General features: G+C 40.2%; 1 protein-coding gene across 2 annotated transcripts in view; it reads left to right on the top strand.

Annotated features, from left to right (window-relative positions):
• Positions 1-649: 649 nt before the first annotated feature.
• The window catches only part of ntrk1 (neurotrophic tyrosine kinase, receptor, type 1), a 37,259-nt gene continuing 11,888 nt past the window's right edge, over positions 650-26,020 (top strand). Inside the window, exons 1-13 of one of the 2 annotated variants that reach the window (XM_044034982.1) lie at positions 650-2,671; positions 9,786-9,860; positions 10,538-10,609; positions 13,730-13,798; positions 14,221-14,375; positions 15,895-16,037; positions 17,039-17,177; positions 20,249-20,581; positions 21,889-21,906; positions 22,025-22,083; positions 22,174-22,276; positions 24,621-24,776; positions 25,366-25,496. In XM_044034982.1, the coding sequence (XP_043890917.1) occupies positions 2,475-2,671; positions 9,786-9,860; positions 10,538-10,609; positions 13,730-13,798; positions 14,221-14,375; positions 15,895-16,037; positions 17,039-17,177; positions 20,249-20,581; positions 21,889-21,906; positions 22,025-22,083; positions 22,174-22,276; positions 24,621-24,776; positions 25,366-25,496 (1,650 nt within the window). In that variant the 5' untranslated portion in view covers positions 650-2,474. The remainder of the gene's footprint in view (positions 2,672-9,785; positions 9,861-10,537; positions 10,610-13,729; positions 13,799-14,220; positions 14,376-15,894; positions 16,038-17,038; positions 17,178-20,248; positions 20,582-21,888; positions 21,907-22,024; positions 22,084-22,173; positions 22,277-24,620; positions 24,777-25,365; positions 25,497-26,020) is intronic. The other variant, XM_044034983.1, reaches the window with a different exon arrangement.

Genomic DNA, 26,020 nt, shown 5'->3' with positions numbered 1-26,020 from the left:
AAGATCGTGTTGTAAGTTGTCAATAACGCCGCCCAGGAAATGCAGCTTAACGTCCTTTAACTCCTCTGCCTGACGAGCTGAAACACATTTCCTGTGAATAAGCGCCTTGTGCCTGCGCACTATTTGCTGAGCTAAGCCCAAGAAAAAGAGGCGTAAAAGGAAGAGTAATTAAGCCACGAGATAATCCTGACGACGGCAGCAAAAATGGCTACTCAGCTTAAGGCCAGTAATTGTGGTCGGGACACTATGACCTTACTCATCCAGAGTGACTAAGAGGAATGGGGGTGGGGCATAGTATTTGTCCCATGGGTATAACATGGCTATGCTCATGTAAAGAACATATGTGGGATGGACGGTGCTGGGTCTCTGCAGCAGTTACAGGATTAGACGCACTGTTGGTGAGGATGCATGGAGTTCACCTGCTGGCGTGGTTTTACTTTATAAAGAGGGCACATGAAGTCAGACGTTAATATTTAAGGTTTTTTCCTCCGTTAACGTATTTCATTTCAGCTAATAAATAACATTTATGTCAAAGCGATGTTCATGGTTTCCGTAAAGATTAAAAATAAAGGTTTTTGTCCCACAATTACTTAACACAGACACACGCTTTCTTTTCTTTTTTTGGAGGAATACTTGTTAATATACACTCACTGACCACTTTATTAGGTATACAGGACACCGAATAAAGTGTCTGGAGTGCCTTCTGGTGTGGTTTTCAGTCGTGGCTCTTTCATCTTAAACCAGTCCAGCCATTTTCCTCTGATCTCTGGGAACAACAAGACACTGTTTGTCCATGGATCTGCTGTGCACTGGATCGTTTCTCTTCAATTCTGCGTTGTGCATGAAGTTCCCAGTAGAACATCAGTTTCAATATACTAGCTGAACTGGCATCAACGACCATGCCGTGGTCAAAGTCATGTGAATCACTTTCTTTTCCGTTCTGGTGCTCGGTTTGAACGTCAGCGACTTGTTTTGATCATGTCTACATGCCTAAATCAATAAATACAGGTAGCCAGTGGGCATATATATGAGATAACAGAACATTTATGGTCCTGTATAAGTGCCTTCAGGTACAACCTTGCATCTTGTGCTAACTTTGTAATTGCTGTACTTGGCCCTTCTGTAAAATCCACCGAGTTATTATTCCACATCTTTTCAGGTGCAACTATTTTGACGTCTTATTTTTTGTACCGCTCCATCAGTAGATGAGAGGTGAGCTTCAGAGTTCTGGTAAGCTCACGTCAACTCAAATTAAATGAGAGGCAGAATTCAGTTAGACATTTAGCCCGGGTTTTCACGACTGACACTAGCACGGTTTTGGATATGCACAGACTGTGTGATGTGGCAGTGCAGTAAGTCATTCTGACAATGGCTCTTTTGGGGGACCAAAAATATTGTGCAGTCAAACCAGATTCATAAACCAAATTATTTCTCGTCAATATCATGAGAAGTTAATTTTTTTTTTTTTAAGATGAAATACTGCAGCTAATTAACGTCTTTGAAGCCTTGAGTCTTTGAATTATTGTAACTATAAAGTGAACTGTTGTGAGGTCACACAGTATTAAAATGGTGTGAACAAGAAAAACAACAAAGTGCACACTTTGCAGCTTGCACAACTTGCTACTATATATAGACCTGTTGTTCATGCTCTTGTCCTTCCCTTCATAGAATTGGTACATATGCACTTATTCCACGAAACCCAAATTAACTCGCAAGAATCAAAGACCTCTTTTCTGTGAGGTTGAGGTTATACTCAACTATAAGACCTCATAACATCCTGTTTTCAGGTTGAACTTGTTTGTTCATCTGCAGAATAAAAATACAAAGACAATTCTCTACCTCTTCATTTCTCCTCTCACCCGGGGAACACACGAACATTTCACCAACAATCAATGATCAGTCCTGGGTAGAGAGCTCTATCCATCCATGTTGCTGCAGTGGTTTTATAACCTGTGCGAGAGCGGTGCTTCATGCAAACACGGGCACCCAGGAGCCCGGACTTCTTGGCTCTGCTTGCATCTCAAGCCTCTTGCGGGACATCAGACCTCTCTCCCAGAGGGACAGATAAGATCTCCATCACCGTTTCACCATCTCCTCCTCTCATCATCATCAACCCACACTCCTCACCCCCCCCCTCTCTCTTGCTCTCTGAGGTGTCTGGTGACTCTGGCCCCTGCTATCTTGCCCCTCCCTTCATCGTGGAGGAGAGAGGGAGAATGAGAGAGGCAGCAGCCCACTACCACCATGTCCCCAGAGGCCCCTTGCCTGCCTGCCCCTCCTGCTGCTCAGTACAGCTGTGCCTCAGTACCAGACCCTGACCAGCTGGGATCTCATCCCTGCCAGGGAGCCACGAGAAGAGTGTGTGAGAGCACCTCTCTACTCTCACTCTTCATTAAGTGAACCACTCAGACACTTAACTCCAGCTACAGCTGTCAAACCTCTCCTGCTGCTGTTGAGAAGAACCTCTTTCGAGCATGGCTGTGGCACCCCGGGCCCTGGCACTTCACCTGTCCCTGGTGCTCGCCCTGCTCAGCCTGGCCCCGCCGCCAACCTCGGGAGGATGCCCATCCACTTGTCGCTGCTCTTTTGCCATGCTGCAGTGCCTGGAACCTGATGGTATCGCCAGCATCCCGATTCTGCCGGCACAAGAGAGCGAGAACGTGACGGAGATGTGAGTAAGACGCGTCACCTGCTCTTTCACTAGATGCACTAGCATGCCTTGATGTTAAATGTTTGTAAAGCTTGATTTTCACTTGTGTTCTCTTGGGTTGATGTTGAGCTTGTTTCAGCTTGTGTCTCACAGATTATTTCACATCTGAATATGAAGATCTAAAGTTTGGTTTGGAAAAAAAAACTGGTCATTTGTGGCTTTGTGCGCTTGATCAGGAGTGTGTCCTCGAAGAGCAGTTGTTCTCTCGTTGATATGGTACAGAAGCGAAAGTGTCTGCTGGATGAAGATGGAGCAGTTACACTGACCGTATCAGCTTTGGTTGCACAAACACATGGTTGCCTTCCATTAGTAGTGCTTTTCCCCTTGTTGGAATGGAGATATGACTCATGAGGTGTGTTTGTCTTGTCATTGCTTGGTAGTAAATAACATAAATGTCTTACTTAAGTTCTATAACAGAGCATCGGGTGATAACTTATGAGACTGCTCTCAAGGCTTTGCTTTGCTTGTTTTCACCTTCAGCCAAACAATAGAGCTGAGTAAATCTGCTGTTTGAGATGGTAATTTAGTCATTTCAAGTTATTGGTAATCAATTATGGATTGGTGCTTTCAGAAATGATAAATTTTGTATCAGTTTGCATCAGTTTGCTTCAGAGAGTCGCCTCGTGGTCTTCAAATGCTCAGATATTTTATCATTTATTTGTTTGTATTTATAAGTGGAAATGTATGTCAAGAACTGTTTTAAATGTGCCTTTTTGTTATCATCACAGTTCTGTTGTGTGCATGCTGATCCCCTAGATTCAAACTTGTCTTTCCCTCTGTACGGATCACTTCTCTATACTGAGTAAATAGGCCACAGTCAACAATCAGCTGATGTGGTCTGACCAATGTTCAGTCCTAAAGTTTGGGGGAAACAACTTTTTTAGAATATTAGCAGACTCAAAGTAAACATAACACTTAAGCACTGATAACTTAACTAAATAGTGACTCCCACATGGGGTTCCATTAGTCTTTTTTGTGTTTCAGAAAGTGATACACATGCTCCTGAGATTGATTAAATCATCAAATCCTTTGTTCACCGTTGTTGAAGCGCACATGCTCTAATATGAGAGGAAACCATTTAGGATTTTCTCAAATCTAAACTCAATGCCCAATGTTGGAACAGCTGATCTGCACACACCACTTGACCTGACCTTAGTTTGCTGGAGCTCAACTGGTGCTCAAATGATGAAAAAAACCTAAATTCTGATTCATGCATCATGTGGTTTGGCAGTTTTAAAGTAGATGCTGCAATTCTTCATGCGCAGCAAGCGTCATTTATTTATATATTTTCCATAATGTACGCAGCTGACGGCCGGCGTGTGAGAGAGTCTTTGATTAAAACTCGTCCAAGTCTCTGCCTCGTTGCGATGGGGCTTCTTTTTTTTTTTTGTTGTCACTTGCCTGTGGCAGATGACTGTTATTTGTCATTGGCTTTTTAAAACTTTGAAGGAGAAAAAAAAGAAAGAAATAAGTAGAAGCTTGACCACCTGTGATTTAAAAAAGGGGCTGCTGTATTATTATGCAACCCACCATCAGCTCCAGCATGGAAAACTAAATGTCACTCTCTGCACTGCCACGCTGTTCCCTCTTTGTTCTGTTCCCTGGATCAGAGCAATTAGCACTAGTTAAGACTGAATTTTTTTTTATGAAATGCTATTTCGATTCTCTCCACTTTTTCTTTCTCTCTCTCTCTCTCTTTTTTTCCTGTATTCTCCTCCTGCTTCTCTCTCTCTCTTACTCCTTGTATTTCCTTGTACCTGCAGTGAAGCGTACTTGGTTGCGCTCAGGGTGATGCTTGACATTCTCTCTCTCTCACTCTCTCGCAACCACTCAGTCAATAAGTGAGAGAGTCTTCCTCTGCTTCCATTTATTGCGGCGCTCTACATGCCAGCAAACAACAACACTCACAGTATTGGCCGTGCATACGAATACAGCCGGTGTGCAGGACAAACAAGGAGCCATTAACTGCAGAACAGGAGCTGAAATTCATCATACGCCGAGTTATAAATTCAATTTCGTGAATTGCCAGTCAATGCCCCCACCCGGGAACAATACATGATATACAACCCACTTGGCTCAATCAAATAAGTGAGGGCGCTGGGTGATCCTGGGCCCACCTGCCCTGTAATCACATTATTGCTGCGTGGGTCAATCAGACATGAATAAAAAGGTTTTGTGTGTCGCAGCTGACAAACGGAGAACTGGAGTTTCAAACAATGGCACGCACGGAGAAAGTGCTGTCATCATGTCGAAATTACTGTATGTATTATTTTCCCGCCGATCCATCCATCCATAAGGGTTAAACAATTAAATATCTATTTGCAGTTTTTCATACCTATATTGCGATTGCGAGTTACGGAGCACGGGAGGTGACGTCTGTGCAGGGGAAACAACTGTCCTGGGACTTTGTAACGCATTGATGACGCCTGTTATTGTTACTGATCGCCACATGTTGTGGATTTTTTCCAACCAAAATAAGTCGGACAATCAGCTACAACCTCATATTCATCTAAAAACTGTCAGCTGGCTGTGAGCTGAGTGTGTAGGGACTGTCTACTAAAATGATTTTATAGGCACTACATTTTATTGCTGATATTCTGCTTAATAAATTCCCATAAATTATAATAGATGCTGTAGTATAATCTAGAGGATACTAATGAAGCGTGCAGACATTACACTGTATTATGGGGAAGATATTGAACATTTGCTTTGTCGGTGATGCAATTTGTAGACAGTCCCTGCGCACAGCGAACAGCTTGTTTGATGAAAACGAGGTTGTAGCTGATTGTCCACCTTATGTTTGGTAGGAAAGATCCACCACTTGACTCACAACAATAAACACTTAACAACAACAACATATGACAAACAATGACAGTAACACGCGTAATTAATACGTCATTTTTGTTCAATGAAAGACCATTCCTGTCTGTTATTTCTCTTCTCATCAATATTTCCCACCACATTTCCAAATCATCGACGCATATTTGCACTTCATCATTTCCAACTGGTTCATTTCTTAGTAAAGGGAATGTCGCTAAAGTGATAACTGTACCTCTGCACAAAAATGGGAACAAACTAACATACGTTTTTCTAGAAAAGCAATACTTAGAGAAAATCAGTATGTATTTAGATCGAATAGATCAACTTCAATGGCATTACTAGAGGCCATAGAAGAAATTACAAACACTATATATCTCAAACACTATGCTGTTGGAATATTTATTGATTTGAAAAAAGCTTTTGAGATAATCTACCATTGCATACTAATCAATAAATTGGTCATTTAAGTGGGAGAAGTTTGTGAAGTTAGGTGTCCCCCATGGAACAGTATTAGGCCCAAAATGTTTTACCCAATGATATATCATGTTAAGTTTAAATTTTTACAGTTTGTAACACTAATGGGTTTTTTTTTTATTGTTTAGTGTTGTTTACATCATTAATTGGTAACATTAACAGCTTCTATCACTGATTTGGAATAAAACAAAAAATAATGTTAGAACAAATGCACAGGTTAAACTAAAGATTGATGGGGTCAAATCAAAAGAGTTCATGAAATAATCACATATTAAACGTGTACATACAAAGATTGTATTCCTGTAATATATAAAGCAAAGACAGAATTAATACTCCTCTTGTCTTATAATATTTACGATGCTGAGATTTGGGCTAACAGCTACATTACCACGATTTATTCTTCAAAAACGTGCAGTAGGGATTATTCACAATGCTGGTCATCTGGAAAATACAAACCCATTGTTTTTACAGTTAGAATTACTGTATGCAATGGTACAAATAATGTTCAAAGCCAGAAATGATCTTTTACCCGATAATATCCAGAAACTGTTCACTGCCAACTAAAGGAACAATCTGAACTTCAAAATGCGTTGCCTTCACACGATTTGAAATGGAAAAAAAGCAGTGTCCAAGTTTGAAACTGTTTAAAAGGGAATGTAAAGATTTAATGTAAAGTTACCAGGTGGTGTAGGGGCTCTCACTTATTTGCTGCACTCTTGACGAAACATATGTACAAGCAGACTATTTGTGGGAGCTAATAAGTTCTACTTGTTTGCATTATCGTTTGGATATGTTGTCTGGCATTTCCTTGTGGTACTTCCTTTGTTATCAGATACATTTGTGTTTGCATATATGCTTGCATATTTGAAATTCTTTTCATTTTTCTTTGTCCACAGATGTCACCTCCTGGACTCTGTAGTGACCTGATTTGCAGCACAACTTGTAACTAAATCTTCAGTTCAATAGTTACTGTGTTATGGATTTAAAATTAGATGGAGCCTTTTCTGTGGAACAGTCTGCCAGGTCACATAAGAACTGCCCAGACACATGACACTTTTAAGTCAAGATCTAAGATTTTTATTAGATGCCCTTTTATTTATTTATTTATTTATTCTGTGTGCTTTTATTGCTGTGCTTTATATATTGTATTTGTTTCATTCCATTTTTTTATTTGTATCGTTTTATTGGGCGTTTTATTGGTGCTTGTCTTTAAAAATGTGCTATATGAATAAGGTTGAGCTTGACCATACCAACAAGTGTACTCTAATACAAAATGAGAATATAATATATGGAATACAAAATATACCAATATACAGCCTTTGCCATTTTCTGACTCCTTTAACACTCACTTAAATTTTCACTCTCACCTCATCAGTCTAACAACAGAAATCTCTGCTCTTACTTTTCACCAAACTGTGGCTGGATGGTCATATCATTTTTTTGTCCTAAAATGGCGTTTCCAAATGAAAATGTAGTCGAGTTAATGAGAGCCTCAGTCAAATTTTCAATATCCCACATCCAATCATATGCCAGAACTCCAGAAAAAAGGCACAGTCCTCTTTACTTCCTTACTTCAACCCTTTGTCAGTGAATAAATGCCTCGACCCCTCACCAAGGACGGAGGTAGGGAAATGGTAACGACTGCAACTGTCAAGAAGTTGGCCCAAAATTAGCCAATGTTGCTAACAATAGCTTTAAAGAACAATTCTCACCTGATGGCTTGTCATGCAAAAGCTGGTGCCCTTTATGTAAATCCGATCCACTTGTTTTAAAAGTTTCAGTTAGTCTAAGGCTGTCCTCATAATAGTAAATAGTCACTAGTCACACACCAAAACATGCTAAAGGGTGTTTATGAAGCTTCTGTTCCTGTTATGAGGTGTGGCCTCATATCACTTATTACAAGTTTGATAAAGTGTCATTTGGAGTGAGTGTGTGCATGATTTAGTAAACAGCCCATTGATTGTCATCAGATTTGTAGTAAATGTTGTATCGTCCAGTTCTTTGTACCCTAATCTCCTGTCTGTCACTTGTCGCATAGAATTGTTTTGGATGAGACATATTTATTGCATATTAATGCAGACTTTAACAGACTTTAGACTTCCATCTATCTATCTATCTATCTATCTATCTATCTATCTACCTACCTACCTACCTACCTACCTACCTACCTACCTACCAACCAATCGATCAGGCTAGCTATCGGGCTAGCTATCGGGCTATCTATTGAGCTAGCTATCTATCGATCCAGAACATATTGCAAAAGAAGATCCTTGTTACGTACCCGAATTGACAGTCTAAAAACAAATTATGTGAAATTAAGTGAAAGTGAATTTGGGCTTTACAAAAAGTTTGACCAAGGGTCTTGGTCCCCCAAAAACTGAGGATTAGGTTAACTGGACAATCTGCATTGACCATAGGTGTGAATGTGAGAGTGAATGTTTGTTTGTCTCTGGTGTCTAGTGACCTGTCCAGGTATGAGTATGAGTTAATATGATACTTTATTTTTATTAATGGAATGTACTGTATACAGGTTTGTAGCCTGCAGGTCTTCAGCTCTTTACATTAAACATTACCTATACTCAGATAATCATCAATGCATGTTCGGTAAGACTTCTGCACATTCATATTTTATATATTTATTCTTCATCTTTTATAGTGGTTGCAACAAGGCACTGTCCTGGAAATAACACGATAAATATTTTTTCAATAACGTGGTTCATTTTATGTGGAGAAGAAAGCTTTCTCAAGGATATTTTGTGTTGTGGACAAAATCCCTCAACGTTTGAATCGAGTGAATCTAGTCTTTTCAAACCAGCTTCACAATGAAGTGTCCTCCTGAGCTAAATGGACAACATTCATGTATGAGTGAGTGCGGGGAGTGCAGTGAGAGGTGTAGGACGGTTTACTCGGGCTGGATCCTTGGTGGGTCGGATCAAACGGTCCAAGTAAACATCCCCTGAAAAGAGCCGAAGCCGTCCTTGCGCTGAGTGCTGAATTGATCCACAGCTTGGGAGTTATTCTGAGCGATGGCTGTGTCTGGAAAAGTGGAAAATGACTCACTGAGAAGAATTTCCCATCAGCCTCATCTACCTCACATCTCTTAAGGCATTATCATTTTCCACATGAGTAGTAGATTAAGTTCTGATTGGAGCTTTGTGGTTCATGGGTCCCTGGACATCTTGGCAGGTTTTGTTATCCATTGATGGTTTGTTCAGTGCATGTCAGGAAGGTCAGACACTTGTCAGTGGGGGTTGAATCCGTCTTTTAGTCTATCACCATAGCTCTGACTGTCGTGTACTTAGCCTCAGGGTTGCACAGTTTCTTCTCATGCTGTTCCTTCTCTGTTGTTCCTCTGCTTTCTGAATAAAGACGCCTGTAAAAGTGGGTGAAGTAATTAGCTGAGTATTGACACAAAGGTTACGGGGGTGACTCATTTCAGTCCAGCCTTTTTTTTTTGCTTTGTTGAGATAGTTAATAGATGGTCATTTTGGGAAAATGTTCCTCTTTTGTTCTCTTCATCTTAACAAATCAGTATTTTCTTGGATCATCTGTCCAACGTTTTAATTTCCTACAATTCAAACACATAACTCTACATTAATGCCCGGTTAAGAAATGTATTCACTTTGTATAATTTCAAGCGCCTTGTGTCTTGTGTGTTATTGTCATTCAGCTTTACAGTTGAAGTGAACATTGTCTACCCAGCGAACTAAAAGGTCAAGTTAAAATGTGTGTATTTTAATGCTCTTTCTGTGTCTCTCTTCCTCTCTCTTCTATGAAACAGTTACATAGAAAACCAAGTTGGTCTGGAGAATATCACAGAGTTGGATCTTGTTAACTACAGAGAGTTGAAGAACCTGTAAGTAATTCTACTTTGGCACACAGGAGACTGACATTGTGTAATACAGTTGTAATGTTCTATACCGAGACCTGTTTGCTCCACACGACTCTCTGCTTGTCTCAGTATAGCATTTATATTCAGGTGCTGCACACAGGAAATCATTTTTTTGAGGGACACATCTGCAAAGAAGTATCCACGTTAAATTTCAGAAGTGAATTCTACTGCACTGCTGCTGTATTCACTCAAACGCTCCCTGTCAGGTCTGATAGTTTTGCTTGACAGAGCCTGTTTTCACATGAAGGGCGCAGCATAGACATACTATTGCACTGTTTCTGTTCATAATAAGAACAGAAACAGTGGATAATAGAATAATAACGACAACAACAACAATTACAAAAATCACCAAAGGTTACGCACTGCACCTTTAACAAAAACTGGCTGGACTCCACATTATTCATAATATCTGTCATGCGCATGGTAGTAAATAAAGTGAATATAGGCAAGATGGTTCCCAGTTGCTTATATCAAACAAACTTACATCTGAAAAGTGTTGGTGTTTGTTCATTTGAGGCGGGAAACAAACAATCGAGTACCTGTTAAAAATATGCTTTTATGTGTCTCGTGTTTTTTTTGTTTTTTTAAATCTGTCCCTGAGCTTTGTTTTGACATGCATCCGTGTTTTCTCTTCTCTCCAGCACTGTCACATCATGTAAGCTGAGGCTCATCTCTGCCAATGCCTTCCAGTACAACCCCAAGCTCCAGTATGTGTAAGTGTCCTTGTCAATACACAGCGATTGTCTTCCCTTTTGTCTTGTTGTGACCGTGGGTGCGTCGGCATATTTGTTGCTGTCAGTCAGAGCTCGCTGGCTCTTTGATGCTGAACTTGGCTTGTCATCGTGTTTATTGTTATTAGAAGTACAGAAAAAATTCAGACAAAATGTGTGTACTACAGTTGAAAATCAGGATTTGCAGCTTCTTTTCTTTAGACAGAAAATTTCCGATGAACATATTTTTTAACTTTTTTTTAATAGGAAATGACCCTTAGAATTTAAACATGCAGGATATACAGATGCTATAAGAATGTGCAGTATAGAGTTTGTTATATCATTTTTTTTCACCACAACATATAGGCAGACTTTTTTTTTCATTTTCACCAACTATAAAAACACACCTAAACAAAAAAAGTACACAAAATGTTTAAAATCGAATTGAATTTGGAAACACGTCACAGTTCAAAGTTCACTTGGCTCGTTTTTATGAACAAAAAGAAAATGAAAAAAAAAAGGTCTAATTTGTGACTTCTGCGCAATCATTGCTACTGTACATCATGACCAAAATATATAAAAGCGATATAAAATGAATTGTAACTCAACGGCACATAAGAAGACAAAATGTGACCTATAAACACACATGATGTCCATATAAGGAGTTGTGCCTGTGTGAGTACTCAGGCTTAAATAAGAGCGTAAAGAAGCTGTAGAGTGAACTTTTAAGTATAAACGAATGTCCGTTACGTTCAAACAATTGGCAAAAGAGTTCACACAATACTGATAATCAGCTGCACAGGATTCTGTGTTTCTCAGTATGGCATTATTTTTGATTTCGTCTTTGGCTGTGAAGACACAGATTTTACATCACGACTGTTGGAGGGAACGCAGAATCAGACATACGTATATATATACACTAGTAAAAGTGAAACGGCAGTGACCTTTAGGTTAAGGGAGTAACCTCGATTCTCCAAGAGAGGCAAAATCTAACATACACAGAACGCAGGCACATGGTGAACAGGTACTGGCACTAGTGAATGTTCCAGAGCCATTATATGTTATGAGGACATATCAAGTGGAACCATCAAATCTGTCTATTCATTAGCAGCTGACTGTTATCTCCACCATCTTGTCCCTGTGCCACTTTACTTTGAGTGTGTACAACATGTCTGATGTTTGTTTTTTTTTTATCTGAAAGACAAGTGGGTTTTGAGGACGAGGGTTGGGTTGGAGGCGGCGGTGGCTGTGACGGGTGAGCTTGAGAAATTGGAGAAGACATCCACCAGTCACCTTTTACTCGCTCGCTTTGGCGGATTATCGACAACTGATGCATAATAAATACACTCCACTAAGGGTCCATTATCACTTAATCAATATTTTCACTGTGGAGAAGGAGGAGGAGGGTGGGCTGGGGTCGGGTGCTGTATATGGAGGGGGGACGCTTACGTGTGACAGATGTGTGTCTGAGAAAAAAGAGGCACTGGCAATAACCAAATCGAGCACATGAACATGGCGGCAGCTCAGGCTTCTTTTCTTTTTCCTTCTCCCCGTCGTCTTCAGCCACAATCCTCCTCAACCTCAGTCATCTTTCATTAAAATGCGTTCATGGCTAAGGGAGAACGACCCGCTCTTCCCGGCTCTGCTCTTCCCCTGTGGACCCGTGGAGGAATCGAGCTGGTAATGGATAAGCCCCAATGGCTAACCCATCTGACATGAACTTTTGGGAGCAAGGAAAACAAATAATTGAACCCTTGGCCCTGCCAGAGTGAATATGTATTGGCTTTCATGTTTGTGTTCCCCAGTGTAGCTTTTTTGTCATCTTCAGAGGGAGGTTTATTTACAGCCTGGCTTCTTCGCTGTCTGAGGGACATTTGAGAGCAACTGTGATCATATTTTAGTAGCCTGAGAGGATTGATAGCAGCTACTGTAGCCTCATTATGGCAGCGTGGCGTACATTACAAGGGATGAGCCGATACCATATGACAGTATTGGTATCAGTCCAATACTGACCAAAATCACTGGATTGGATGTTGGAAAAAGAAGAAAGAAGTGAAATCCGACTCAATCCAGTAATATTACATAAACACCATATATACATGGTTATATCAGTACAAATGAAGTTGTTTGAAGGAGGCAAAAGACTGATATCTGTTGCTATACAAGTATCCAATGTGGTGTGGAGCCCTCCCGATACCAATCCAATCCAATCTACACATTGTGTAGACTTAATTTAAGAGTGTTTACTGGCTCACGTGTGATATATTACCCATAGGCATGTACGTGAAACAGTATAATCGCTTAAAACTACAAATCATTTGGTCTTAAAATAAGACTTTTATAGGCACTTGACAGAGGCAAATTCTACACATAATACTTTTTAAAACACAACTGCTGTCTCATATCAAGTCAAGTTACTTCGTTTTTGCCCGCAGGCATATTTAAGACAGAAAGTACAACTTAAATGCAATTATGAACGAGATGGACGAGTTGATGTAACCGTCAAAATAATCCCGCAGACATTATTTGAAGGTTGAAATCCTACACATACACATATAGCAGGTAAATCTCTGATTTCAACAGTGCACTGACAAGAAACTGATGTTTCTCTACTGTGTTGACGCGCGTCCTTCCTCTGATGAAGTGTTTGCGACCAATCACCTAATGTACTGAGCACCATGTAAACCTCAGGGATTGTTCTCGAGGTGTTTATGAGCGCAGCTCCTGGCTGTTGTGAAATACTTGCCGAGTTGATTGATCAGAGCCCATTTGGATGCATTAACGTTTTCCACCGAGAGTAATTCAAAGCAGGTAAGGATTGTTCTGAAAGGGAGCAATCAAATCACAGTGGGATGCAACAGCAGAGCAAGGCGGGATTACAATAAAGAAAAGAACATGCCAACTTTGTTTTTTTTCTCCCTTTTTAAAACTGTGTGGGTTATTTTTGAAAGGTTTATACTTTTTCTGAGATCATTAAGACACTCTGCAAGACGCTGTGATACTTACTGTTGCCTCAATTTGTTTATTGTGTATAATATTGGAAAATCAAAGGTAATTCACAAGCTAACTGCAAATGAATGTATTTCATATACAGTGAAACGTGTTTTTTCTCTGTTTTTACAGGAACCTGGCATCAAACTCTCTGGAGCACATTTCCTGGAGGGTGTTTCATTATCTACCTTTGCTCAACCTGTGAGTCACTTCCTTTAGTTGGAAACCAAGTGATTATAGCTGTTTTTTGAGTGAAATGAGCAGCAAATGCCTTGGCTGACTATTTTCACCATGTACTGTAATAATCTGAAACCGTCTGGTACAAATCACAGGAGTTTGCATTAGCACAATCCCTGTGTCGTCTTCCACGGTCAGATACAGGCCAACGAGTCCTTGAGTAAAAAAGCTTTTTCATATAACGAAGAAGGGAAATTAAATGTGCCTTGAAAACCGTGTCTATGCCTGGAGATTGAAAACAGATTCTCTTCAATGTAGAGTCAAGTAGACCAGTCAGTCCCAGAGACTGATCCGGGACCCACTGATGGGTCTCAGCATTGGGTGCCAAGATACATTAATTTCTCTTTGTAATGTTTCCATCTCTTCTTTTTGCTCTTCTTCCTCAGAGTATTGAAGGACAACCCTCTCGCCTGCTCATGTGACCTCTACTGGCTGAAGGAGTGGCAGCACAATGACCGAGGTGACCTGGACAACCAAATGCTCTCCTGTTTCTCTGACAACCAGGAAGTTCCCCTCAACTTGTTGGTGATCGATAATTGCAGTGAGTTTGGGATTTCATGTTGTTGTACTGTATGTTATACAAAATAATGCATGTTTACAGTGAGACGTTCACAGACCTCTGCCGAGGCTTAAACACTTTTGGCGCTTTTCCATCATACAGTTCGTGCACTCCTCGGCACGGCTCCACTTGGTTTTTTGGCTTTTCCATTAGGGACAGTACCTGGTACATGGTGCTTTTTTTTTTAGTACCTGCTCTGGCGAGGTCCCAAGTGAGCTGAGCCGATACTGAAACGTGACGTCGATAGACTGCCGGCCACTGATTGGTCAGAGAGCGTCGTCACGAGCGCGTCGTCCGACACAAGAATCAAACTGAACAGCGTCGAACGCAGTTTCACGCAGCCGTGCAATGACGCCCACGCCCCCATTGAGGGGGTACTATGAAGTAATTTTACTGATACCGAACTGTGTAAAGTCAAGTTTAGAAGTGTGTAATGGAAAATCTTTCACCTAAAATGTATGAATATGTATTTTCTTTGGAGCTGAAAGGCCTTCTGGCTCTACCTGCTCATCGTCTTGCAGAAGCATGACAAAATTCATCCTGATCAGTTAAGACAGTCTTTTCTGTTTGGAGGAATACATTTTCTAATACATACAATATTAGAGTAAACATTTCACTTTTCTGTCAGTAATTTGCAATAAAAAAAGAAATGTTTTGCTTTAGCAATACAAATAACCTCGTCATTTTTTTTAAACAATAAATCCATTTCAATAACAAAGAACTCTTTAACAATATCAATCATTTTTGCTTTGTTGTTTACACCGGCAGATTGTTTTAAACCACTTTCCTGCTTTCGGTATTCATAAAGTTTCCTCTTTAAAAAAACTCTGGTGAATTGGTCTCCAAGTGTCTCTACAATTTATTAGGTTTCATGCTGCTGTCCTCTGCCAATGTTTTGAGACACAACACACAGAGAGGTCTTTCTTCATCTCCTACCATTCACCGTGAATCCAAGACTGAGATAAGCGTTGTCATATGTATATGTGTATATGTGTATGTGTATGTATGTATATATATGTATATATATAAGTATATATGTATATATATATATATACATATATAAATATATATATATATTTATATATATACATATATATATATATATATACATAATATAACATTTAAAAGCAGTGCGATTTTCTATGTATTAAAACATTAAAACATGTCAGACCTCGAAAACCTCAACATTGATTTTTGTCTTCGTCATGTGGCGTAATGAATATTTGAAATGATGCGGCCTCATCCAGACGGATTGAAATTGAAAAATAAAAATGATTTGTTGTCTCCATTATGTGTATTAATGCCTTCAGCAGGCAGGTGCAGTGAAATGCAGGGAAGAAATTAGCTCAGCATTGCCTCCGTAATCACATACAGTAGGAACATCTCGTTGCCAGGAAACATACGAGACAGTTTTTGTGTTCTTTTCTCCTTCTGAGTCATTCCATTTTATTACCGACTCACTCTTCTATGCTTGTGTATTATTCCCCTCCGTTTCTCTCAGGTTTGCCTGTGGTGGCCATCATCTCCTCCAAAGACAAGATTCAAGAAGGAGGGAACCTGACGTTTGAGTGTCACGTGACCGGAAGTCCGACTCCCAACGTGAGATGGCGAACAGATGATCTCTACTCCCATTTTTACACTGAGGTATAGTCAAAGATTTCAGTATATCCTTATGATATGTTGTAAATGTAATGATCTGCATGGATTTCCTCAGACTTTTTAAGGTCGTTGAAGGAACGACCCCTGAACTTGGAGTAAACTCACATACACTGAGTTTCAAGATACCAGATAAAATACACAGATTTTATTCCCGTTAATAGCACTTAATAGTTAATAGCGTCGTTTTTGTGTCGACTGGTATAGTCCGGGATATGTTCGCATTAGGGTTGGGTACCGTTCATAATACGGTACCAGTATCGGTATCTGGAATTTGGTACCGGTACCAAACGGTACCTTATTTCGGTACTTTGAAAATGTTTTTCAGTTGTAAAACAAAGTCTACACTTCTCAGTTTCAGTTTTTGATTAAGAAGATTTAAGAACAGTGAATAAATACACATAAATAAATAAATGTTAGTTAGCTGATAATTACCTGAACATGTCGATGAGGGGGATTCTTCGCTCATTTTGTCGTCAGTGTTTATTATTATAACATCAAATTATTATTATTATTTTTCTTTATTTTTTTAATAAGTTTTACAAATGTCAATTTTTTCTTTTCTTAGAGAAACAATGCACTGGACTCTAGTGGGGCTTTTTCGTCTGCTCATGTAGATTTGCTGCTTTAAATTCTCTGTTCTCTGTAATAATTGATGAATTAATTAAATAAGTTAAAAAAAAAAGAAAATCTTTTACTTGTATTTGACTAAACATGTCTCGATTTTTGTGCATTTCCTTGACCTTAAACTTTATTTCACTAACAACTTCACACAATTTCAGGTTTTTTTTCTCACAGCTTACGTAACGAGGCTCTTTAGGTGTTGTTTGTTAATGTGCGATGAATAAGGCTCGCTCGGCTTCTGCGACGTATTGATCTCGCAGGAGAGCAAATTGGATCCCACTCCATCTCTCTTACCTGAGCACTTTTCTCCTGATCCTGCTGCAGCGTTGTGGCTGTGGCATTAAAACCTCCTCCGCTCTTTGCAGAAGAGAATCTGGGGCTCCACGTTGGAGCTGGTCCTTTATCTCCGCAACGTTTCCTCCAAAGACAACCTGCGCAATCTCACCTGTGAGGCCGAGAACCAAGCTGGGCCCAGGGAGGAGATGGTGACACTGGACATTGAGTGTAAGTGCCAGCATAATAAAACCACACTCCTGAAAGCGCACATGGCTCAATACAAGTTGTCAGGTTTAATGGAGGTTATGGTGAGAGCACACTGGGGCCTTATTTTATCCCTATAGTGCAGGCGAGGTGGACAGGCAGAGAAAAGAAAATTGCACTGCACTGATTTTTTTTCCTTTTTTTTTTTTTCAAAAACGCTCCCTCTACCAATATGAGTATGTACTCACCATGCTTCTAATGGAGCTCCCCGTCGCCTGCCACTCACTCTGGCAACTGGTGAAAAGAGTTAAAATAATGAGTGAAGTGCTGCAGGTATGGCTCACCATTTAATGTATGGGTACAACAACAGGACAAAGGAGAGCAAACTTACCTCTCTTTGCTCTCAAAGAACCACCTCATCCACTCCACGCCACTGCTCTAAATTACACTTGCAGCTTGACCCAGGAGGTTTGCTGTTGTTTTTCTCTTTTCGGATGCATTAGTGCGTCTGAGAGTTGGAAGCACCGAGGAATGACAGCACCCAGCGGTCCCACAGAAAACGCAGTCGGATGCATTAGTCATACATTACTGAAAATACAGCCCAAACAATATCATATATCACCAACCCAATGACATTCATTAGGAAATAAAGCCAAAAAAGAGCAAAGGCGCCAATCAGCTGAGGCCAAATGCACGAGCAAGGGACAGATAATGAACATCAGGAAAATGGGGCTGATAACCCGTGCGAATATCTGATTTGAGCCTCTGCTAATGGACTTTTCCCTCCTACTCCGGAAAACCGCTTCATCCGCACTGATTGGCAGCCTGTAAATGCGTTAGTGCAGCTAATCTATCAACATCAGCCCCCCTGGTGGACAGACAGTCGTTAACCGCTGGCCCTTTAATTACTCTTAATTACCTCCTAGAATAGTGGGTGTTTACTGGTGAGTGGCTCGCTTTGCCATTGAGTCGGTGTGCTCGCAGTTTCCCCTTTCACAGAGCGGATTTTATAAATCATTCTTTCTTATTTTTCTTCTTTTCTTTTTTTTACTTTGGTATAAAGGTCATTTCACAGCACACATTTTATCAATATCCATCATCACAAAAGTCAATGATTTTGTACACAAAGCTCCTGATTAACTAAAATCCAGCCTGCAGCAGTAGGGTGTCATTTTGTGCATTTGCCACTTTTTCTTTTTTTTTTCTTTTTTTTTTAACAAAATGTTCATTGTCTAATTCTGGAGTGAAGTCTGAGAACTGGCAGGCTCATTAAACATAATTCTAGCCTTCCATTTAACCCCTGCAGTGAAATGGCTTGTGTTAGATTAGCACAGGTCGCTAATGGAGGATTAGTTAAATGCGATAAATACTGCTAATTTTTCACTCAGCGTACCAGACTTTAGCCTCGAGCAGAAGAGATGTATGCCTAAGTATGTGCCTTAGCACAGCACTTTCTGAGGCCGGGTCATGGGTTAAGAGCAGCGGAATGGGCCGAGCGCGACGAGGGGGTCTCTGCACTCGAGTCCTGTTCGATCCAAACGAGGATCATTTCCTGTAACGCGTTGTTCCGCTGAGCTTCCAGGTAGCTTTTGTGGTCGGGTGCACGACGACGACCAGGATTCATTATTCATCACAGGTCAGCACAGGTTTGCAGCGCTGATGGAGAACATTGATTCATGGAAACTCAAAGAGGACCTATAGGGCGCACTTGTCTCACCTTTATGTTACATATGGTCAGGGGTGCACGTTCAGCATAAATCCACAACATGTACGTCGCTGCAATTATTATTTAACTTAATGTAGCGTTCAGTTACTAAGTGCATTTACTCAGGTGCTTTACATATTTATGTGGTCAAATATTTCCATTTTATGCTACATTCATATACACCATTTGTCCTCTAGTTAATAATTAACTTACAAATTAAAGAAAAACATTTATTACTTCATGCCATGTGCCACAATTAGCACTTTTACTCTTGACACTATTTATTATTAACCAAAACTGAAATACAATTCTGAATGTATGACTTTTGCTTATAATTGAACTCTTTTTTTGTGTCACGTTGGTGCTTTTATTCAAAAAATATGTCTTTGTTGCCAAGAGTAGTGTTGTAACTTCAAATTATCAACTGTTCTGTAGATTATCTATTAATTATGTATTACAACAGGGGCTAGGCAACACATTGTTGTTGTTATTGATCAAAAATGTACAGAATAAACCTTTAGAATTATGTAACTCATGTGATCTGAGGGCTAGAACTCAACTTTTGTCCCTCCTCTAGAGGGTTGGACAATAAGGATCAGGACACACAGTCTCCATCCCAAAATGTGAGCATTTAACAAAAATACCAAAAATAACACTCAAACAAATCTAAATTATATTGATTTAAAAATTGGAAACCTATATATTTGATATATACTTTTTTTTACCTTTTAAGAGAGACAGAAACCATGGAAGAGAGTCATGGAGAGACATACTGTATGAAGTTAATATTCTGTCTGGGCTGGAGTCCAAGCAGTGATTATGGGGAGATGATTTTTAATTTGGCTCTAATTTATAACTTCTCAAAACTTACTTTTTTTCGTGTGCCTTGAATAACCCTAACCCTAACCCATGGACAAAAAAAAACATTTGAAATTGAAATTAACGCACACAGTCCGAGCAAATATTAATTATTTTGCAGGCCTCCCATAGTCAGTAGATTGAAATGTTACAAAAAGCAAGGAAAGATAGAGAGAATGGCACGGAAATGTAGAAAACAATATAAAATGGTGTAAAAACAGAAAAACCTGAAATGTATACAAAACCTGTTTAAATCATTGTCTCATAGAAATGTCTATACGTTCTTTAAATTAGATAAAAGGCTCTCAGTTTATCACACTTGAGGGAACATTAAGGTAGTAAAAAAATACTACACTTGAGGTCGTGCAGTACTACAGTAGGTAGAGAAGAGGGAAGTCTGGTCCTGTCTTTATATTTAACATTTTATACATCAAACTAACCTAAAAGGATTTTTAACCAACTTTTACCAAATCATTTACTGCCACTTACTTTGTGCTGTCTCCCCAAACACCCCTAATCTTAATCCCAACAGTTCCCGTCAAAATCCTCTTCCTGAGGGATGCAGTCCAGCAGCATTTCTGGTGTTTCCCCTTTGCTGTGGATGGCAACCCTGAACCCAGCATCTCCTGGCTGTACAACGGCAAACAACTGATAGAGACGGCGTACGCGTACACCCAGATCATCACCGACTCAGCCGACGGGTCTGTCAAACACGGTTGTCTTTTCCTCAACAAGCCCACCCACATCAACAATGGCTACTACACTCTGGTGGTGCAGAATAAACTGGGAAGGGACGAAGCCACCGCCATCGGGATGTTCATGGACAATCCCTTTGACCCTCTCGACCCTGAGGGGATAATTCCTGGTGAGTTCCTGAAAAGACTTCCAGTTACAAAATAGACTCTATCTTTGAATCCTCAGTTGCCAGTCAAACTGTTGTCTACTCGTATTTCCAACGTTGTCTTTTTTTTTCCTCTAAATGGGAACAAAACTCCCAATATTGGTGCCATGTGCTATTATTTCTTCACTCTTTTCTGCCACAGACTGGAAGACTGGAAGTTACAGAGCCCTGGAGTTAACATAGATGGAAATTTTATAACTCGCACACGCAAGATAATAAGTTGCACGCACACTTTACCAAAGTCGCAAAGACACTGTCCCGCTACTACCTGCGGCCAACCCGGCACAACTGAGCCGTCAGGCAGCAGTCTATGTCACCTCCAGGGCTCCGCAGAGAGTCTCTGGGTCCAGTGTTGAAACAAGCAGTCGATTTATTTCTCTTCACTGCTTACAAAGTCGTAAACCAAGCAAAGAGAAATCTCAAAAATCTCAAATATAAGAGCCACAAATGACTCAAAAAAAATGTGTTTTTCTGGTCTGACACAACACCATTAGTAACAATCACTTATTACTCTCTTAGGTCCTTTGCACTGCAAAGGTTAAAGATTCAATGCTAACAAACACCGTAGCTGCTGAGCTTTGACGGCAGAATTTGGGAATATCTACAAATCCAGATTGCGATGAAAAGTTAAGGAAAAGCAAAGGTCAAAGTTAAACGGTAGCTAAACTTCTGAAACTAACTCAGTCTGGCAATGAAATCTGATGAGTGCTGTAGATATACCAACAAACAACATTACCCAAGGTGGTTAAAGGACGCAGCAATGCATTTTAAAGATTTTAAAACTCCATGTGCAGGACTGTGTTTAATCTTCAGCTCCTAAATCCAAACAAAAGACCCTGGTGAATGTGTTGATTTCTTCTTCATTTTTGACAGAGATACAAATACCCATGTCATTTCCAGCACAACGCCATCTATGGCACACCTTTGTCTTCTGGCTGTTAGCTTAGCTGTTAGTCATTAATGTTTGTAGCAAACTACTTACTTTTTACAACTTTGGACAGAATATTTTTATTACTTCGTATGACTTTAAAAGATTGATAGATTGAAAGAGAGACTTCAGTAAGAAATACAACGCAGAAATCACAATTTTCTTTGCTTGTTTTGTTTGTGGCGCATTGGTTACATCTTAAATCACGCACAAAACAACCCCCCAACAACCAGTCATTTAATTCTTAATAGTGGCTCATACCTTAAATAGCACAGGTGGCATGATTGGATCTGTTCCTCATGTGTTCATAAAAGTGTTTGTGCTCTCTCATCCCACACGCTAGTCTTTGATGTGGATACAAGTAAGTCTCTGATTATTCAGATTTTCCCAAAAACATCTTCACATGTCTCCTCAGAACTGCACCGTTTCAGTGTGAGATTTTATTTTAAGCAGCGTCTCACTTCTTTCTACCCTCTCAGTTCCCACAAGCAAATCAGACATGGACGTCACAGAGAACCCGGAGAGTCGAGTGTTTGTGGTACGTCTGTGCGTCATCATTCCCAACGCTAATGTAACGACTGAATCAGTGAAGCTGAAGAGTCTAATCTGTGTGCCTTTGTTTGAATAGGTGTCTGTGGCTGTGGGCCTCGCCGTGTTTGCCTGCACGTTTCTGCTAATCATGGTTCTGGTTATTAACAAGTGTGGCCAGCATTCCAAGTTTGGTATTCACCGTAAGTTCATGTTCACCTTTACATCTCAAATATCTATTGTTTATCTCACTATATGTTATGTCACTGATCTAACTGTGAATACAAAGTTCGTTGGAGGTGACACGGCACGCTTTATAACCCACATGCGCAAGATATTAACTTGCATGCATACTTTACTAAAGCGCACGTGTGAGATAATAAGTTGCATGCGTGCTTTACTAAAGCACAAGCACGAGATAAGTAGTCGCATGCGTGCTTTACTAAAGCGCACGTGTGAGATAATAAGTTGCATGCGTGCTTTACTAAAGCGCAAGCACGAGATAAGTAGTCGCATGCGTGCTTTACTAAAACGCACGTGCAAGATAATAATTGCATGCTTTACTAAAGCACACATGCGAGATAATAAGTCGCATGCTTTACTAAAGCGCACATGCGAGATAATAAGTCGCATGCTTTACTAAAGCACACATGCGAGATAATAAGTCGCATGCTTTACTAAAGCGCACATGCGAGATAATAAGCCGCAGGCTTTACTAAACCGCACGTGCGAGATAATAAGTCGCATGCTTTACAAAAGCGCACGTGCAAGATAATAAGTTGCATGCTTTACTAAAGCACACATGCGAGATAAGAAGTCGCATGCGTGCTTTACTAAAACGCATGTGCAAGATAATAAGTCGCATGCTTTACTAAAGCGCACGTGCGAAATAATAAGTCACATGCATGCTTTACTAAAGTGCATGCACAAGATAATAAGTCACATGCTTGCTTTACTAAAGCGCAAGCCTGAGATAGTAAGTCTTACGTCATAATCATAAATCTTATTATTCTCATTATCTTGCATGTGCGACTTATTATTAATCCTCCAGGGCTCTTTGGAGTTTAACAATGTCGTAACAATAGTTTTTTAGTGCATATTCCAAATTGTTAGGCTATTACTTTAAAGGTACACATTCTAAGAATTAGTGACATCTAATGGTGAGACTACAGATTGCACCAATGGAGGACATCCACCGCTTTACCAAGTGCCTCAGGGGACACTATGGCGCCATATCTTCCTTCTTCTTTATTGGTTGATACATCTGAATGATATGGGCGGAGCCATTGTCTTGTTTGTAGAGGTAGCTTCCGAAACCAAACTGCAAAGGCACATGTGTTTGGGCTGCTGTAGAAACACAATGCTACAGAAATTAAATGACCTAATTTTACAGAAATAATTTACATATATACAAATGTAAAAACAAAGACATCCAAATATTTACATATACACAGACAATATAAAATAATATTTAAAAAAAATAAAGATTATTGATAATTCCTCTTACATGCATTGCAACTAAAGTAGCAAGCTTGTTTTGAACAAAAATATGCTCAAAGTAAAGCACCTGAAAAATCTACTGACATACAGTAACAGAGTGTTTGTTACATTCTAGTTAAATGATGCAATGGGACGTTCGGCATCCCTCCTCTGTCAGTTGCTTCACTCGCGTGATGAAATGAATTAAACCCAATGTACTGAACCCAGAACATTCTGAGTGGGAAATGAATCATGTTCAAAAAATTCTCTCAAATTATGATTTCAGCTCGCTGTCTGGCTGTAAGAAGACTGACTAATACACAGTTTCCACACAGCTGTAGCTCTGTACTCTGCCCACGCTGCATGTGTCGCTCCAGCTAAAGTGCCTTAATTACAGCGAAGGGAATGGCGGCGCAAACCTGCATCGGCCACCGCCATGTGGTGAGGGCCATTAAAGAAGATTGATGGATGGATGGATGGATGGATGGAGGGATGGATGGAGGGATGGATGGAGGGATGGATGGATGGATGGATGGATGGAGGGACAACTAGATGTGATGTAGCTCTCCTTGGACCACACACACCCAACCCCCAAAACACACACTCACACACTTACCCTTCTCACTATCAAAGTGCCTAAGTGGACCTGATTGCCTAAGTGGACCCTGCTCCCTGTTTCCTTCCCTCCGTTGCCTCCGTGCTCTCTTTGTTGTTCCATTTTCTCTCGTGTTGGACTCTGGGGGTTCTGTGGTTTGCCTTGCTGAGTGGGGTTTTACAATTTGGGCCCTACTCGTTTGGCATTTAATATGCAATGTAGTCAGGGCCTGCTAACCATTCAGGCTTCCTATATGCCCCCCTCCCCCAGTTCAATGTGGCCTGATTGCTGCATGGCTGATGATGGTGATTATTCAAGGCTGTCATCCTCTGTCACCATGGTACCAGCAAATTAGCAACCAAGTTGGTCGTGGAGAGCGACGACTTCTTGAATAAGGAAAAATTGGTGTTGTATTACTTTTGATCATAAATGGTGGAGACTGATTGTTTATGTCTCTCCCCCAATTTCATTAGGATCATCAGTTTTGGGTACAGAGGACGACCTGGCTGTGTCACTCCGTTTCATGAACTTTGGAACCAGCCCACCTTCCTCAGATGAAGACTCCGGTTTGTCCAGCTTTGTAGAGAACCCACAGTACTTCTGTGGCATCATCAAGGACAAAGACATGTGTGAGTCCTTTTGTTTCAGATTTACACCAAGCACTTTTTTTATGATGTTTTGTATTTAGTACCACAAGGACATCTTCAAAATGTGGTGTTTTGACTTTTACTTTCTTTTGGAGCAAAGAAACCAGAGCATATTCACATATACAAAGCTGAACATATCAAACTTGTTTTCACTTATATAAAAATCATTTGGCAACCACTTTCCTCCGTTGTGTATGTCACAACCGGACACGTACCAGAAACCCAATTTGTCCTAAGCATGTGCAAAGTGCAGCTATTTTCTGTCAAAACAATTTATAGCACATGTCGTATAGTCTTATATTTAAAACAATATAAATAATAGTCCTGCTTTTTTAAGAAAATATGAAGTTATTAGGTTATAACTGTAAAAAAAAAAACATGTATTAAGCTATTAGTTTCAAATGTATTACTTGTTCACTGCCTGGACCTGAGAAACAAATTTAGTTTTCATCATTTTCAACAAAATTAGAATAAAAACTAAACCTTAGTTGAAGTGTGTCTGATTAACAGTCAAGTAAGTGTTGCTAATGAAGACACCTGATTTCAAATCTTTTGTGCGTTTTATCTCCAGGTGTCCAGCACATCAAACGACAGGACATAGTGCTGAAGTGGGAGCTGGGTGAAGGAGCGTTTGGTAAAGTCTACCTGGCTGAGTGTGCCAACCTAAGCCCCGACAGTGACAAGATGCTGGTCGCCATCAAGGTCAGAAACTCTTCTTCCTTCTTGTCTGCTTGTTTAAAGTGTGTATAAAGCAAATGCAGATTTTCTCCTCTTCACATATTAGAAAACAGTGGCTGAGAACATGTGGGGAAAATGGCAGCTGTGGAGTTAAGACTGAAAACAGTTTCCAGGATTTTTTGACAAAAAGCCAGAGTATGCTTTATCAACAGTTTACCGTTCACTCATGAGTAACTCAGGGTTCCCACACCTTGGTTGACATCAAATTGAAGGACTTTCCAGGACCAATTTCCTCAAATTCAAGTATTGAATGTGCTGGATGTGAAGGCAGCTTGTAAGAGCTGCCTTCACCCTTGGCGTCCACTTTTATTGATTTGCAGCACATTCTGCAGCTGGCCAAGTGATTGTCCTTGGAATCTTGGGCACACCAGTCTTCATTTTCCAGGCATCACATAATTTGCTCTCTCTTGCTTAACGTTAGTCGCTCATCGTTCTGCATAGAATCTCACATCAATGGCAGAGAGACACAGTGGACAGTGTCCACAACA

This window comes from Solea senegalensis, linkage group LG9 (genome assembly GCF_019176455.1).
Source record: "Solea senegalensis isolate Sse05_10M linkage group LG9, IFAPA_SoseM_1, whole genome shotgun sequence".
Lineage (NCBI taxonomy): Eukaryota > Metazoa > Chordata > Actinopteri > Pleuronectiformes > Soleidae > Solea > Solea senegalensis.
This window is presented reverse-complemented; position numbering and strand designations above follow the sequence as displayed.